Source organism: Ahaetulla prasina, chromosome 8 (assembly GCF_028640845.1).
Source record: "Ahaetulla prasina isolate Xishuangbanna chromosome 8, ASM2864084v1, whole genome shotgun sequence".
NCBI lineage: Eukaryota > Metazoa > Chordata > Lepidosauria > Squamata > Colubridae > Ahaetulla > Ahaetulla prasina.
The window spans coordinates 36,209,537-36,228,509 of NC_080546.1; the positions used below are offsets into that span (position 1 = coordinate 36,209,537).

The following is an 18,973-nucleotide window of genomic DNA, read 5'->3' on the forward strand; positions in this document are numbered from 1 at the left end:
TGAAATGTGGTTGTCTTTCTTCAGTTTTAGTTTGACTTGGAACTTTAATTGAATAGTCAGTGACCTATTTACTCTCAGTCCTTTTGTTGTTATAACCAAACTTCTCCATTTCTTTTTACCATAATTGAGAATGGGAGAAAATTATTGGGTTGGCTTTATTTAACTGTGGAGTTTGTGGGTCATGGTATCAGACTGTCAGATCTGTCATAAGTAAAAGTTATTTTTTCCCAAGCATAAATCTCAGCTTTCTCATTCCTAAGTTTTATTAAGATGAAAATAATAGAACCAAAATATGTTTGCAAACATGAGGAAGTGGTTTCCAATTTTTTTTCACACTCTAAATCTGTGTCTTCCCCCCTCTCCCAGACACCAGGTGGTCCCCAGTAGTGAGCTATTTAGGTAATGGCTTTTTATCAGGCTGACAACCAACCATTAAGTATGGTTTTGCTCCTTAGAGGAAAAATGCAGATCAGACAAATTCTACAAGCTTTCACATCGATTGAACAGTGATCTAGTACAAGACCTAACCTGGCCTGCAAAAATCCAAAGGACAACAAGGTAACAGTAAAGAATTAAAGCTGTCCCTAACTTGTAGTTAAATATAATTTTCTGATCAATCTATTCAACACAACACATAAGCCAGAATCAGCTCCAAGCTTGGGTTTCTCAAAAACTAAGACTAATATCACCATCTTATATGATCATTTAACACATTTCTATGCTATATTTCAAACTAATTAAAGCAGAGAGATAAATAATAGGTATCTTAGGAATGAAAGTCTACTTGTAAGAAACCACGTCTGCCTAGATATCCTTGCAAGGCTTGATGAATGTTAGATGAGTTAAGACTTTTAGCAAAATATCCTTGGATAATCTTGCAGCAGGTCAGATTTCATGGACACCAGCTGAGTAAGGGAAGTACAACTCCCATTTCTAAGATAAAACTCTCTACTTAAAGGAAAGACTGAACATTAATATACTACTGTAATAAAATATATGAACAAATAGTCAATCAAGATGAACTGCTTGCATACAGACTGCTTGATCTGTATATGGCTTCAACATTTATTATTATTTTATTTTATTTTATTTATTAAATTTTTATACCGCCCTTCTCCCAAAGGACTCAGGGTGGTTTACAGCCATAATAAAAACAACAGCAAAATACACATAAAAACATGATTAAAAAACTTATTATACAAATGGCCGAATTAAAACAATTAAAAATAAAACCCCAATTTATAAAATATTAAAACGATTAAAACTAATTAAAATCCTATTAAAATCCTATGCCAGTCCTGTGCGAACAAACAAATAGGTCTTCAACTCTCGGCGGAAAGTCCGAAGGTCCGGCAATTGTCGAAGACCAGGGGGAAGTTCGTTCCAAAGGGTGGGAGCCCCCACAGAGAAGGCCCTCCCCCTGGGGGCCGCCAGCCGACATTGCTTGGCGGACGGCACCCTAAGGAGTCCCTCTCTGTGCGAGCGTACAGGTCGGTGGGAGGTATTCGGTAATAGCAGGCGGTCCTGTAAGTACCCTGGCCCTAAGCCATGGAGCGCTTTAAAGGTGGTCACCAACACCTTGAAGTGCACCCGAAAGACCACAGGTAGCCAGTGCAGACTGCGCAGGAGAGGTGTTACATGGGAGCAACATGTGGCTCCCACTATCACCCGCGCAGCTGCATTCTGAACCAACTGGAGCCTCCGGGTACTCTTCAAGGGGAGCCCCATGTAGAGAGCATTACAGTAGTCCAAATGAGAGGTAACCAGAGCATGAGTGACCGTGCATAAGGCATCCCGGTCGAGGAAGGGGCGCAACTGGCGAACCAGGCGAACCTGGTAGAAAGCCCTCCTGGCGATGGTCGTCAGATTATCTTCGAAAGACAACCGTCCATCCAGGAGGACGCCCAAGTTGTGCACCCTTTCCACTGGGGCCAATGATTTAAGTAGCACAATTGCTTTCCTGCAGCTAGAAGATCACAACACCTGCCTTCCTCAGTAAAAAAAAAAACACCCTAGTTTTTCATCTTTAATCTTGGTATACTTCGGTTCAAGTATTTCAGAAATTTTGTTTTGAAATATGGCTACTATTAAGGAAATAGTTAAAACTATAATGGAAATAACTTCATAATGTGTCATTGGTATCATTAGTAAGACACAAAGTATTTTCTTGTGAAGCTTGTAATCGAGAGCTGGATGAAAAATCCCAGTCTTCTTGTCATTGCAAAGATGAGTATCAGATGTAAAATCTCTCTTTCCTGTTAAAGATTCGTACATGGAAGCTTACAGCTGCAATTCAGGTTTTTTAAAAAAGTTTCTACATTGAGTAACACATTTTCTTTGAGAAATTCCACCCCAGAAATACTTTCTATACAAATGTTTAGCACTGTAACATTGAGCAATGGCCTGTATGCAAATAATAATAATCAACTGACTAACTCAAATTTCATCTTCCTGATATGCTCCATCAAGTTCAGGGGAATCAAATGGGGTGTGTATCTGCAAGAAAATGAGAGAGAGGGAGGGAGAGAGAGAGAAGGAAGGAGAGAGAAAGGGAGAAAAAAGGACAGGCCCACATTATCACATAAGGAACAATCCACATGAAAGCCTACATCATCTGTTAAGTAACAGAGGCATCACATACTTGATCTTAGGATAAAGAGCCCACAGACAAAACATTTTCTGCAATATCCATTGTCCCAACACGACTAGACGGTCTTGGAAAGACCTGAAAAACTAACACACAACAATGCTGTTATTTCCATGTGAAGGAATGTGCCATCTCAGCAAACTAGACTGTTTCATGCAACTTAAAATGTCAGATCAACTGTAGCCTATTAAAATATTTACACAGGAAAAACAGAAGGGGGCTATAAAAAGAATAACATTTTGGGCTTTTTCATTCCTGTAATTTGAAATTTAAACATTTCTATCCCAAAAGGAAAGCTTCCTTACAATGAACTGCAAACAGCCAAAAAAGAACCCCTCTTAAATATCACAATAATAGAGTAATTGATCCCTCTGTAAAAATGGCTTCAGAAATTCTCTCTTTCTGAAAGCAATCAGATTACAGGAGCCTAAAAATAATTACCAAGATCAGATCTAAAAATTCAGATTGCAATCACTTCCAAACATGTTGTATAACAAAAATGATACTCAAAATAATCATGTCAATAAGGAGTTTGCCCAGGTGCCAGACCAGGAACATGCATCTTTTTCCATAACAAGTTAAAAGCCTGCCTATGAATCTGCAAAGGCATTCAGAGTCAATAGTGGTTCTTTCCAGGTTTACACTTTTTTCTGGGGTAAGACAAGCAAAACTAAAAAGAGGCCTTTTCAGCTAAAGGGCTGCTACATTTATTTATGGAACGTCTGTGACGATCAGATTACGTCTGGTGTCTTCTTCATTAAGCTTCTGATACCAACTTCACAAACTTGGTTACATGAGGCATTTAATTCATATTTTTGTGACCCAATAAATATCTTTCTAAAGACAAAATAGAGGGATGTGGTGGCTCATGGGCTAGGACGTTGAACTTGTCGATCAAAAGGTCGGCAGCTCAGCGGTTCGAATCCCTAATGCTGCCGTGTAACGGGGTGAGCTCCCATTACTTGTCCCAGCTTCTGCCAACCTAGCAGTTTCGCAAGCATGTAAAAATGCAAGTAGAAAAAATAGGGACCATCTTTGGTGGGAAGGTAACAGCGTTCCGTGCGCCTTTGGCATTGAGTCATGCCGGCAACATGACCACGGAGACGTCTTCAGACAGCGCTGGCTCTTTGGCTTTGAAACGGAGATGAGCACCGCCCCCTATGTATGTGTGAGGGGAACCTTTACCTTTACCTTTAAAGACAAAATATGCAGACAGTTCATAGCTCTACCAATCAGAATGCCCTCTGCTATTCCATTTTTGGAGGGAAAACAGAAGAAATAGAAAAATTTGTGGGAAACAAGTGAGTTACAAAGCAACACATTACTGTTATCTCCACCAAGCCTAGTAAAATCCCAGGAATTAAGCAAAGCAAGTTCACAGTAACCTGAAAACACCTTTATTTATTTACCTATCTATCAACATTGTTTTTATTCTTCAGATATGATATGATATGATATGATATGATCAAAGCAAAGCAATAGATGCAATCTATATAGACTTCTGCAAAGCTTTTGACAGTAGTACATGATAAACTTCTCCTAAAACTAAAATCCTACGGCATTTCAGGACCTCTTCACAATTGGATAACTGCTTTCCTGTCAAACAGACAACAAGTGGTCAAAATTGGCAATGCTCTATCAAATCCTGTTCCTGTCAAAAGTGGCGTTCCTCAAGGCAGTGTTCTTGGACCAACGCTCTTCATACTATGCATAAATGATCTCTGTGATCATATCTCAAGTTATTATGTTCTCTTTGCTGATGATGTCAAACTATTTAACACCACCAACAATACTACTACCCTTCAAAAAGACCTTGACTTTGTATCCAATTGGTCTAAAACTTGGCAACGCCAAATCTCAACCAGCAAATGCTCAGTATTACATATTGGAAAAAAGAACCCAAACACTAAGTACAAGCTTAATGGACATTATCTTACAGATGACCCCCCCCACCCTGTTAAAGACCTTGGAGTTTTCATATCAAATGATCTAAGTGCCAAAGCCCACTGCAACTACATAGCAAAAAAGGCTCTAAGAGTTGTAAACCTAATCTTGTGTAGCTTCTTTTCCAAAAACGCTACACTACTAACCAGAGCATACAAAACATTTGCTAGGCCTATTCTTGAATACAGATCACCTGTCTGGAACCCATACCACATCTCTGACATTAATACAATTGAACGTGTCCAGAAATATTTTACAAGAAGAGTTCTCCACTCCTCTGAAAACAACAAAATACCTTATACCACCAGACTTGAAATCCTGGGTTTAGAAAATTTAGAACTACACTGCCTTTGACATGACCTGAGTTTAACCCATAGAATCATCTATTATAATGTCCTTCCTGTCAAGACTACTTCAGCTTCAATTGCAATACACGAGCACACAATAGATTTAAGCTTAATGTTAATCACTCCAATCTTTTTTTTTTTTTTTTTGCATTTATATCCCGCCCTTCTCCGAAGACTCAGGGCGGCTTACACTATGTCAAGCAATAGTCTTCATCCATTTGTATACTATATACAAAGTCAACTTATTGCCCCCCAACAATCTGGGTCCTCATTTTACCTACCTTGATTGCAGAAAATATGACTTCTGTAACAGAGTTATTAACGCTTGGAACACACTACCTGACTCTGTGGTCTCTTCTCAAAATCCCAAAAGCTTTAACCAAAAACTGTCTACTATTGACCTCACCCCATTCCTAAGAGGTCTGTAAGAGGCATGCATAAGAGCACAAAAGTGCCTACCATTCCTATCCTATTGTTTCCTTTCATTATATCAAATTAATATAGTTATTGCATACTTTTGCTCATATATATGCTTATATGATATGTAGTTATTTTATGTTGATGCTTGTATATACTGTTGTGACAAAATAAAATAAAAATAAAAATAAAAAAATATGCCGATTAAAGGCCTATAAATCTTGAAGGGGTCTTTGCTTAAAGCCAAGCAAAGCTCTAAAGCTCCTTTGCAAAACAATGAGGCCTTTTTGCTTCTAAATTGAAGTGATCAGATTGCATTATTTTGTTTCTCCATCCTGCCCCTACAAGACTTGCATAAGTTGTGAAAAAGTATCAACATAAAACCTATTCTAGCTTTGGTATAGCTACTGGCCACTGGCAAAGATTGGGAGATACTATGAGGCTATGTGAAGTACTTTTTTGAACATATCACATTGTGTTTTTTGCTTTATCAGAAAGTATTATATCACCTGTACACCACAAAACTCTTCTTCCAGGCAAACTCTGTACAAGCTTGATGCAATTATTTATTTTGATTTTACTTTATTGTGAGAAGTACATTTCCTGGTGGGATGTGTTTCTGTCTCATCTGGTTTTAATTACACCAATAAACATACAATTATAGCATATTTTGCTCCTGGGCAGTTAGAAGGAAATAAAATTGCAAATGAGTTTCCTGACAAATTTTCGATGATGTATTTCATCCAGAAACAAAGTGGCAAATAAACAAATAACTTTATTTATAAAAGGAGAAAAGCATACCATACATAGTATTTATAACAAAACTAATGGCTTGGAACACTAAAAACTGAAGTCAATAATATACCCCCTGAAAATCCCTAATTTACTTTTTAGAGAAAATAAAGAGGTACTAAAATTAGATTATTTCCAGATAAGACTTATTACGAAAAGATGTATTAAGAAATGTATGTAATTATACTTAGGGATACAACAGGCAAGTATTCTAGGTAAGTTCATGGTTTCACACTGTTTTCTTTGTTAATAACTTAAACATTTGAGGGACAGAATAACTGAATATGAAACTATTTAGTAAAAATTATTTTTATAGAAATTTGCTAGAATAAATCTGTGCCAGTCATTTTGAAAGCATTCAAGGAAGACCCTAAGTGAATACCCTATGACTATCATTGTACCCTATGACTATCATTAAGTTTTGGATCTTATGATTCTTGATGAAGGTATCTTTTCTTTTATGTACACTGAGAGCATATGCACCAAGACAAATTCCTTGTGTGTCCAATTACACTTGGCCAACAAAAAATTCTATTCTATTCTATTCTATTCTATTCTATTCTATTCTAGTCTAGTCTAGTCTAGTCTAGTCTAGTCTAGTCTAGTCTAGTCTAGTCTAGTCTAGTCTAGTCTAGTCTAGTCTATATGATGTCTGGGTAAGACATAGTAGTACTTATAGAAACCCTGTGAATTTAAGATCTCAGGCTTCCTAAGGTTTCCAACATCATGACTTCTAAAAGTAGAAAATGTTCTCTGCTGCATAAAACCATTCTCTAATAATGGAACTTATTCAACTACAAGTCACTTTTACATTGACCTTGAAGACTCCGGTGGCCAATAATTCCTGCTGAATGTTAATATTAATTAATCAATAGCAGTTGGATAAACTAGTTTTACTGCATCATATGAAGGTGTAAGGTGGCCACATCCTTTTTTGGGGGGGAGGGGACTAGATTTTATGATTTTAGTTATTATCTTACTTTTGTAAGAGGATCTTGTGACAAATCATATAAAGAGCCGCTTGTATTATCTGCTTTAGGAAAATGTTATTAAAGTCAAACAACAATTATCTTTAAAAGATACATGGGAAATATCTTATTTACAATTACAAAGAAAAGAACAAATCTTATTATAGTATATCAGGATACCAGGAAGGTTATAATGATTATCACATGATTGTGTTTTTGAGGAAGTACTTAGAAGGTGTGTTTATATTTCAATTCTATTAAGAAATAAATTTATTCTCAAGATAAACACATATTATTTAGACCACCAGTTCTTATTAAAATCTTAGATGATAAACAAGTGACCATTGTTCACTAAATTTTCCAAAGCTTATATTGATAAAACAGCCAACTAAAATAAAGTTGAAAAAAATAACTGCCTACAGTCTAACTTCTGACATTCCAACCAGTAGTGACGTGGGATTAACACCCAATCTTACTAGATTTGGCAATTTTCTAGGAATTGGGTTATTTTAAAAAATTACATGTATCATGGACTATCAATAGTGCCTTTAGAGAAGACTTTACAGCCCTCCCCCCCCCCCGCCCGTAGCTTAAAGAGAAAATAGGGGAGGAGTATGGAAACAAGATCTATGCCAATAACTCCTTTTGCGTTTTTTGAAAATTATGGCACTGGGGCATAAGAGAAGAAAAAATAAGCCCTTAGAGAGAAAACATTATTACTTCTGAAAAGACATCCATTTATATTCAAGCTATAAAACCTCTCTCTCATATTTCAGTGGTAAGAATATTATAGGTTTGTTTAGTCTACTTTGCTTTTAGCCATAATTTTTAGATGAACTGAAATAATCATGAGTCCAGAAATTTATTCTGAGAACTAAAATGAACTAAATTCAAATCATATCAGATAAAAACCATTCTGTCTGGTTACCACAAACTTTTATCATTTCAGAAAAATAATCTGAGTGAAATGAGATTTTTTTCCCTTTTATGTTACCTGCCTAACTATACAGATAGAATTACAATATATCAAATATATAAGTTGCAGTACCTGTTCAAATAATGATTTAAATTTTATTTTATAAGAAAGTTTTTGAAAGAAACTGACTCTTTTGTACAATATCAATCTAATCTGCTCGTCTGAAACATCAAAAAAGTTACAGTATAGTTTTTCACAAATTTTGAAAGAGCTAATGAAAGTTGGAATTACTTCTCCTCTGGGAGAATATTCGAAAGAGTATAGAAAGTCCAAGAAACTAGAAAGCATAAGAGGACCAATTTCAAAAAAGAAAAAAGGATCTAGAAAGGATAAGTGAAGAAACAAAATCCATGAATATATGATATAAATTTATAGCAAACAACAAACAAATAGTATTGTAATATGATTGGGGTAGTCTTTGACTTCAATTTGTGCTCAAAATTTCTGTTGTTATGCAAAGCAGTTGTTAGTGAATTTTCCCATATTTTATGACCTTTTTCGTCATAGATGTTAAGTGAAGCACTGCAACTATTAAGAAAATCATGTGGTCATTAAACAAATTTGGCTTTCCCCACTGGCTTTGCTTATTGGAAGCCATCTTGGAAGATTACAAATGGTGATCACATGACCCTGGGACAGTGCAACTGTAATAAATAAATAAATGCCACTTGCCAAGCACTCAAATTTTGATCAAGGGACCATAGGATGATCCAATGGTTGCAGCAAGTGTGAAAAATTGTAATAAATTACTTTTTTCAATGCCACTGTAACTTTGAACAGTCATTACATGAATGATTGCAACTTTCTAACTTGATTGTAAAGATTGTAACTTTCTAACCTGAAACAAGAATTAAATATGGAAAAAACTAAGAGCAGTTAAAAGAAGGAACTGCTTTAATAATGGATGGATGCAGGACAGCTTATTGGATGCTGCCTTTCTATATGGAGCAATTAACAATGTACCTCACTAGATATATATTTCTTTTTATGACCCTTTAATTCCTTTATTTAGTATGTCATCAGAGCGACTGAATGGAGCTGAACATTTACTGTCCGAATGCCCCTCCTGACACCTATGCAGAGTTTGCAGCAGATATTTTCTCTTTGCGCCCTGACAGAGAAACATCTGCAGCTGCCTAGGATTGAACTCTCACCCTCACTGAATGGTGAGTGTCTTTATCACTAGGCCACCGCTCTGTGTACCTCACTATATAATAGTAAAAAAATACTTTAAATATCGATTGGACGAAGAGCTGCTGGAACAACTTATACGGGGGGTCAGAGACATCCGTTTGAGGAGACGGTTGCTAGCCAAGAGCAACCTGACATTGGCAAACGCTCTGGACGAAGCCAGAGCCCATGAGATGTCCAACCATGCAGCAGACACCTTACAAAAGCGACTCACGCCGATGGCGGGCGCAAAGCCGAGCACAGTCCACCACGAAGAAACCTATCGTGAGTCAACCAGCGAAGAGGAGGAAGAAGTCCACTACACCGGAAAATCGACAAGGGAAGACCCGGAGGAATGCGGAAGTTGCAGGGCGACATCAGCGCCAAAGATGTAAGTTCAGGGCGCCATTTGCGGCGGTGTGAAAGGAAGGGGCACCTGGCTCAAGTCTGCCGAGCACCCCAACCTTCCCGCCGAAAATTCAAATCGGCCAATCAGAGCGGCTCTGAGTCAGAGATGCAAACCCCACATTCCCACCGAAATTTCAAACCAGCAAATCAGAGCGAGATCGGCGAGGCGACCAGCGATTGGCCAGGAAAGAAAGAGCGAAGTCAAACCGAATGACTGTTACCATAGACCACGCAGCTACCCGCATCGAAGAAAAGATCTTCACAAACCCGACAATTGAAGGCGTACCGTGCCGACTGGAAGTAGACACAGGATCAGCTATCACAATCATGTCCTGGGACACTTTTGTGAAAGCCTTGCCGACATCGCAAAGCGCAAGCTACAGAAACAACGGCTCCGGGTGCAGGATTACCAGGGCAACCGCATCCCTGTTCGAGGACAACGACCGTCGAGGTCAAGTACGGGACATACGAAAAGACCCTGCCCATCACGTTAGTCGAGGGAACCTTGCCAAGCTTGCTGGGGCTAGACTGGTTCAGGCGTTGGGAATGGGGTGACTGGCGTCCACCGGAGCGGATGCAACCTGCAAAACGCCCTAATGGAGGAATTCGCAGACGATTCGAGGACCGTTTAGGCAAGTACAAGGGACCCCTATCTCCTTCAATTTAGACCCCAAATAGCTCCCATTAGGTTAAAGGCAAGGAGGGTTCCTTTGCACTCAAACCTAAAATCGACAAAGAGTTAGATAAATTAGTCAGCCAGGGATACTAGTGCCAGTTGACCATGCCAAATGGGAGACGCCAATCGTCACCCTATAAAACCAGACGGGTCCATAAGAATTTGCGCTGATTACAAGGCTACCTTGAACAAAGCATTGCAAAAGAGCGCCTACCCAGTTCCAGTAGTGCAACACTTATTGCACTCACTAGGGCACGGACAAGTTTTCGCCAAATTAGACTTGGCACAAGCGTACCAACAGCTACCCGTAGATGCTAGCACAGCTGAGGCCCAGACCATTGTAACGCACCGGGGTGCCTTTAAGTGCACCCGGTTACAGTTCGGGTGAGCGTGGCCTGGGCTATTCCAAAATTTGATGGAGCGGCTCCTACAAGGGTTACCGGGAGTCGTACCCTATTTCGATGATGTGTTGGTATCAGGGGAAGATTTAAGAGAACTGGGGAAGCGATTAAGGAAAGTTTTGGCCATTTTTAGGTCGGCAGGATTAAAAGTCAAAGCAAGCAAGTGTCAGATAGGGGTCGAATCTGTTGAAGATTTGGGCTATAGAATAGACAAAAAGGATTCACCCACTGAGAGCAAAGTCAAGGCGATAAAGAGAGCCCCAGCACCCAAAAACAAGACAGAACTCCAGGCTTTCCTGGGTCTGGTAAACTTTTACGCCGTGTTTTTAAAAGACAAGGCAACCGTTGCTGAACCGCTGCATAAATTGCTTGGAAAAAACACTGCTTGGTCGTGGGGGAAGTCAGAGAATAGGGCATTTGAGGCAGTAAAAAGTTTGCTATCAAGCGATAGCCTGTTAATACAATACAACAACAGACTGCCGTTAGTATTGGTTTGTGATCGTCCCCTATGGAGTAGGAGCGTACTTAGCCACAGACTCCCAAACGGCACTGAAGCCCCTATAGCGTTCTATTCACGAACGATGTCCCGGCTGAGAGGAATTACAGCCAGCTAGATAGGGAGGCTCTCGCAATAGTGTCAGGGTGAAAAATTTCACGAATACGTTTTGGGAGAGATTTGAAATTGTCACTGATCACAGACCGCTATTGGGGTTACTGGCTGGCGACCGCCCAACGCCAGTAGCACTCTCACCTAGACTGACCAGATGGACTATTTTTTGACCGCATACTCCTACAAACTGCAGCATCGGCCTGGAAAGGAGCTGGGGCATGCGGACGATTGAGCAGATGCCCATTGCCAGGGAAATCGAGGACCCCACCCGGGCACACCGTTCTACTAATTGACTCTTTGGACTCGGGGCCAGTCACATCGCAGGAAGTGGCTCGGCCTCCTACCGACGTTGTTTTAAGAACTGTAATCAGTTGGGTTCAAGGGATGGCCAGCTACCGGGCGAACGTTTCAAGGAATTTGTAAAGAAAAAGGGAATTGTCTGTGCAAGGGGTGCCTGCTCTGGGGGATAGGGTGGTAGTTCCAGAGAAGCTGAGAAAAAGTCCTGGAACTCCTGCATGAGGGTCACCCAGGAATTGTGAGGATGAAGGGTTTGGCTAGGAGCTATGTCTGGTGGCCCCTAATGGACAGGGAAATCAGTGACAGGGTTGGCCGATGCCAAGTATGTCAGGAATCCAGACCACTACCACCCACGGCCCCAGTTTTGGAGTGGGAGAAACCCCAAGGCCCTTGGTCCCGCATACACATTGATTTTGCCGCCCTTCCACGGCCAAACATTTCTAATTGTGGTGGATGCATTCTCCAAATGGCTGGAGATCATCTAATGAAATCCACAACCGCTGGAGCTGTCATCTCAGCACTAAAACACCTTTTCGCCACGCACGGGCTACCGGACACCCTCGTGTCCGATAACGCCCACAGTTCACCGCAGCATTATTTGAAGGGTACCTGGCTGAAGAGGGCATCCGACATGCCCTCTCAGCGCCCGTTCCACCCTGCGTCGAGCGGCCTTGCTGAACGCTTTGTTCGGAGTGCGAAGAAGCGCTATCACGAAGCGGCCCGGCGATTGGCAGGCACAAATCGACGCATTCCTAACCGTCAACACAGGACCCCTGTGTGGCCACCGCCGCAGCCCAGCCGAGCTATTAATGGGCGGAAGCTACGGTGCCCGCTAGACCGGCTACACCGAACTACGTGCAGGACGGGTTCAAAACAAAACCAGATAGAATCCGAGAGTTAAACATAGGAGACTCAGTGTGGGCACATAATTACAGCGACGGCCCTAACTGGAAGAGGGGATAGTCATAGACAAACGGGCCCCAAATCTTATCTAGTGGAACTAGACGATGGCAGAATCTGAGGCGCCACATAGATCAATTAAGAAACAGATTGAGCGATAAGGCAGAATTAGGCGAGAACAGCCCTGACTATGATTTAATTAACCCCACAGCTGACTGGAGCCGAGAACAAACAGAAAGCGTAAGCAAAGAACCAAACAGAGACTTATCTGAGTCAGGCGAGGTCCAGCGACACCCTCCGGTCCCTCTAGAGGACAGCAGGTCCGAGCCGGCGAATAATCCAGGGCGGATGGCGGGAGGAGGAGCTCAGAGGAACGAAAAGTCCCTCCGGCAAGCTCGACTCAACTCCAGAAAGTGAACTGCGCAGGTCCGGGAGAGTCAGGAGACGCCCCACGTACCTGCAGGACTACGTAGAGAAGTAATATGCAAATATTGGCAAAGTGCCTTCTGGGAGGGAAGGAGTGTAATGTATTACTGTAAGTTTTGGCGGGAGTTTTAGGCGGGAAATATCTCGTTTCTGATTGGATGCAGCCTCAGGCTGAAGTGTATATAAGGAAAGGTTTTTCTCCAGAGTTTCGCTGGGTCACACTATATTAAAGAGCTGTTGTCACTAACCTGGTCTCCTGCCTCGTCAATACCCAAACTTAACATTTATCATTTCAGAAAAATAATCTGAGTGAAATGAGATTTTTTTTTCTTTTATGTTACCTGCCTAACTATACAGATAGAATTACAATATATCAAATATATAAGTTGCAGTACCTGTTCAAATAATGATTTAAATTTTATTTTATAAGAAAGTTTTTGAAAGAAACTGACTCTTTTGTACAATATCAATCTAATCTGCTCGTCTGAAACATCAAAAAAGTTACAGTATAGTTTTTCACAAATTTTGAAAGAGCTAATGAAAGTTGGAATTACTTCTCCTCTGGGAGAATATTCGAAAGAGTATAGAAAGTCCAAGAAACTAGAAAGCATAAGAGGACCAATTTCAAAAAAGAAAAAAGGATCTAGAAAGGATAAGTGAAGAAACAAAATCCATGAATATATGATATAAATTTATAGCAAACAACAAACAAATAGTATTGTAATATGATTGGGGTAGTCTTTGACTTCAATATTGTGCTCAAAATTTCTGTTGTTATGCAAAGCAGTTGTTAGTGAATTTTCCCATATTTTATGACCTTTTTCGTCATAGATGTTAAGTGAGGCACTGCAACTATTAAGAAAATCATGTGGTCATTAAACAAATCTGGCTTCCCCCACTGATTTTGCTTATTGGAAGCCATCTTGGAAGATTACAAATGGTGATCACATGACCCTGGGACAGTGCAACTGTAATAAATAAATGCCACTTGCCAAGCACTCAAATTTTGATCAAGGGACCATAGGATGATCCAATGGTTGCAGCAAGTGTGAAAAATTGTAATAAATTACTTTTTTCAATGCCACTGTAACTTTGAACAGTCATTACATGAATGATTGCAACTTTCTAACTTGATTGTAAAGATTGTAACTTTCTAACCTGAAACAAGAATTAAATATGGAAAAAACTAAGAGCAGTTAAAAGAAGGAACTGCTTTAATAATGGATGGAGGCAGGACAGCTTATTGGATGCTGCCTTCTATATGGAGCAATTAACAATGTACCTCACTAGATATATATTTCTTTTTATGACCCTTTAATTCCTTTATTTAGTATGTCATCAGAGCGACTGAATGGAGCTGAACATTTACTGTCCGAATGCCCCTCCTGACACCTATGCAGAGTTTGCAGCAGATATTTTCTCTTTGCGCCCTGACAGAGAAACATCTGCAGCTGCCTAGGATTGAACTCTCACCCTCACTGAATGGTGAGTGTCTTTATCACTAGGCCACCGCTCTGTGTACCTCACTATATAATAGTAAAAAAATACTTTAAATATCGATTGGATGTAGAGCATGATATGAGCAGTTGGGACTAGTGACCACAATGCTCCCAAGTTTAATATATACGTCAATGGAACATTGAACAATGAAAATAATTCATTTAAATGGTATTTGATTTCAAAAGAGAAAACTTACAAAAACCAAATGAGTATGAAATTGAAACTAAATATGCACCAAGAGTTTACTTCATTCAGTTTACTTTAGAATGTATTGTGTATAATTGATAAAAGTATAAATGGATACATGTGAAGAAGGAAAGCATAAAAAGGAAAAGTGAAGTCCAAGTGAGGAAATTTTTAAAAAGCATTCATTCTAAGAAAACAAATGCATATTGACAATAAGCATATTGAATATTGCAACAAATGCATATTGACAGCAAGCCAAGCAAAAACACAACAAACTGAGTTCAAAATTGCACTCCTATAAATGTTACAATGAACAATTCTGCTTCACTATAGTTAAAGCAGGAAATCAGCTAAGGATGCAGTATCTGTGAACTGGAATCCAGTTTAGGATATCCAAGTACTAGCAATAATCAGAGGACTGGGAAAGAAAATGAATGGAGAAGAAAAATTCTTTAAAACATTTAGTGGACAAATACTTGCCTGAACTGCTTCCCAGAAAGAAACTAAAACAGGAAGTTACATTACAAGTGACACAAGAATTTGGTAGACATATCTTTAGGATCATAATCCTTTATCTATTTTTCTACCAGCAGGGACTGCATGTATAAGATTCTGTATGTCAAGACTCAGGATCTTCCTACAAAGCTATGTAAGGCAGTTCTCTGCCCCAGAGGCTTATACCATGGTAGCAACAAGACAAAATAGGGGAAAAGAGAACTAAAAAGCTACTGGCATATTAGCCCAACTTTTCTTATTGTAATTTATTAGCCATTATTAATATATCTACAGCTATTAATTTTATAAAACAATACTGAGAATATCTTAAAGTGTAACTTTTGTCCATTAATTTCTTACATATTAATGAAAAGCTGAACTAGGGGTTACCTCCTGTATGTGTAATTCAGGCTTACTATTTTGCAAAACCTCCATTTATACACTATACCAGTTTCAGAAGGCTGACTGTGTTACTCTTAAAAGCAAAAATAGTTACACCTTAAACACTAGCATTGTCAGTTGTGCAACACAGTCTACATCAGATGTCATTTTTATAAAACACCAGTTATTTCTATTCCTTTTTGATATAAGAATGCAGAACTAATGGATAAGACCATTACTAATCTTTAAATGCTAACTGGTGAAACTCAGTCTTTGAAAATTTTAGTGCATTATTTTCACACTGTAATATTATGTTCCATCTAATATTCAGCTTGGAGTGTCTTCATCTACTTGTCACTTCACTTTCTACATGATCCAATATAACTATGAACTTGTTTAAACTGCACCAGAATATGCAAACAGGATGGAACAGAAGTTGCCCAGTTCTAACCTAAGATCTAATAATTAAGCTATTTTATATATATTTCTACTGAATGCCATAATGAAGTAGAAAGGAAGAAATAGTCTGAATACTTAACACATTTCAGCAGCAGATCTAAATCAATTTAACTGAAAGACTCCCTAACATGTAAGGCTTTTCCCTCTGTAAGTAAAGTCAATTTTCACTCCAAATACTCAACCAAATAAGTTAAGCAGTTGCAGCATTTCTCCTCTGTTCAGCCTGATTGGTGACTGCAATGAAAGCAATTCACCAGCCTTTTTTATCTTTTTCCCAACAATCTCACAACCTTGTCTATACATGTCAGTAACCCTACCGATGTTATTTCAAAATCACCATGAATATGTTTTTAGAACTGCTGGAGCCCAATTTCACTTCATTTGTGGAAAGCAAAATCTGAGAACTGTCTCTAATATGAATTAGCCTTGTTTCACTCTGTCTCATTATTTCAATCTAAAAAAATTTGAAGGTATTAAGCAGTACTTAAGAATTGTTAGGTATTTCTTTCATTTATTTCTCAAAACAATTCAATAACTACATAATTACTATATTCTTGTATACTTTAAAATTGTCTATGCTACATTAGTAAGAGTAGTACCATGCAGCCAGCAAAGCTGTGCAAGATAAACAATATTTTGTTTAACCAGAAACAGCAATTGGCAGGCAAGTACATTTATTAGTCCAGAAGTTTATACTGCTGGATTCTTTTAAAACCCAAGTACCTTCAAGAGCAAAACAACAGCCTATCTTTAAAATACACCTTTTCATATTGTTGTTTTCTTTGATGACATTATCTATTCTAGAAGTTTGGACTGTGGATGCAAATTTTAGATGTTGTAGATCAACATATGTGGAAGCCAGTGGATAAAAGCTATTCTATTTGAAGGTTCTGAATAATCATATAATTTCAATAAATTAGTTGATTTGCTGAGTTGAATGTATTCAGAGTCTTGAAGTAATTTATGTTCCCAATGTTAGGAGTATCTACAGTATATTATGAAATGTTTTGCCTAATAGTCTGTGAAAAGATACAGAACAGGTCCCTATTTCTGGAATAAAAAATTATATTAAATGGAGAGCACACATTGTCTTTGTATAATAATCAAATGTCTCCAGAAATACTATTTTCATATCTGAATGACACTTAAGTAAGTGCAATGCAACAAATTGGTTAGAGGCCCTAATGCAAATTTCTGTGGAAATAGTATTACAGATAAAAGCAAAGTCAATGTAGAGATCTTTTTTAATTATTTTCTATTACTACATAGTTCAAAGATGTCAGTTTTGGTGAATTAGCCCATTGTAAACAGACATCGTAGGATTGTTTTAAAAGTCACACAAGACCCAAAGTATTTGTGTACATGGATCTGTTTTCCAAAATATCAATGCATTTCCCAAACATACTTCCAAAGTCTGCTAACCATTTCATTCAGAGAAAATAAAACATATCCATGTGTTACACTCAATGTCGAATACAGTGTAAACCGTAACTCCTTCAGGTAACACAATGAAACGACGTTATACATGCAGCTTCAACAAGCAAGTTCAGTCAATGCAATCAATACACACACAGATTGCCTTTCTCCTTTCCTGCATGTTTGTTTCTCATGGTAGAAGGCAGCTAAAATGCAAGTCTTCCAAAACCGAACAAAAACCGTATTAGACAGAGATATCACGGTCGGAATAACTTTTGAAAGTTCCAAGAGCAAAATATATTTGCAGATTTCCATAGGATCTTCCCCTCTTACACCCCTCCCTTTTTTTTTAAAGCGACCAAACAGCCGAGTTCCGTCTCGAGTCCTTCGGAGACTTTCCCCCACTTTTTAAGACATATGTGTTCCGAAAAACTTCGTCCGCTCTTCCTCAATCCTCCGTCGCAAAGGGCGATAAATCAGAAGAGAAAAGTTGGGTCCGTTCAGGGCCTTGCAAAAGCCCCAGTAGGAACACAACTGCGCACTTGGCAATTATGAAAAGTCAATGCAGAGGTCTTTTTTTAGCCCCCCACCCCAATATTTCTTTTTATTACTGCATAATTCAAAGCTGTCAGATTCGGGTGAATTAACCCACTGTAAACAGACGTGATCAGATCGTTTGAAAAGTCACGCCAGAATCAAAGTATTCGTGTATACATAATCTTACACTCAGAGGTAGCCGACGGTGGAGAGCCTGGGCAGAGGATAACTACCGTAGGGACTAAGGGCGAGAAAAGAAGGGGAGAAGCGCGGAGGGAACCCGAACAAGACGAAGGCAGCAACGAGAAAACACCGCCGAGAGTGGCCAGAAGCGGAGAAGGGCGCTTCCTGCAAGCAGGAGAACCCGCCAAGCCACCGGAGACACTTACATAGCGCTTTAACTTCTTCTCCGGGGGAGACTTTCGGAGCCAGCCCTGGCAGACCACCTCCCCGCCGCTCATGGTTGCGTCTCGCCCCGAAGAGCCAGCGGGGGTCTGTTTCTTCCGCAGCTGCGACGGCCGGGCCGGGCCGAACAAACAGCCCAAGAGAACACAAGAGGAGCGCCGCGCCGCGCCTGTCTGCCGGCCTCCTCCGGCAGCTCCTCTGGGGGAAGGGAAAGAGGAGGGAGAAGCGCAGGAGAGGGAGGAGACGACCGGGAAAGAGAGAGAGAGAGAGAGAGAGAGAGGCTGGGAGGAGGGAGGGCCGAAGGGTGCGTGTGGGGCTCGTCTGTGAATATTAACGCGGGTGCTCCGAGCGGAGACAGTCAGCCCAGAGGAGCTGAAGCGACCGCCCCTCTTCCCTCCAGGCAAAGAGGTGTTAGCTTGCTGTAACTTTCAACTACTGCGACCCAGCAGCTGCACGGAAGCCCGGCGTCGGGAAAGCCCTCCCTGCTCGCTCCTTTACAGAGCAGGAACCTCCCACCCGCTCCACTGAAGCGTGAGGCGGAGGGCTTCCCTCGCCTAGGCTGGGCAGGGCTGGAGTCCTCCCACAGCGACTCCCTCAAGCCCGCGGCCAGCGCAG

The 18,973-nt window shown here is 40.0% G+C and overlaps 1 protein-coding gene across 2 annotated transcripts in view; it reads right to left on the reverse strand.

Annotated features, from left to right (window-relative positions):
- GAB1 (GRB2 associated binding protein 1) overlaps positions 1–18,722 on the reverse strand; it is a 113,632-nt gene extending 94,910 nt beyond the window's left edge. Inside the window, exon 1 of one of the 2 annotated variants that reach the window (XM_058192820.1) lies at positions 18,343–18,722. In XM_058192820.1, coding sequence (XP_058048803.1) covers positions 18,343–18,414 — 72 coding nt within the window. In that variant the 5' untranslated portion in view covers positions 18,415–18,722. The remainder of the gene's footprint in view (positions 1–18,342) is intronic. The other variant, XM_058192823.1, reaches the window with a different exon arrangement.
- Positions 18,723–18,973: the final 251 nt, after the last annotated feature.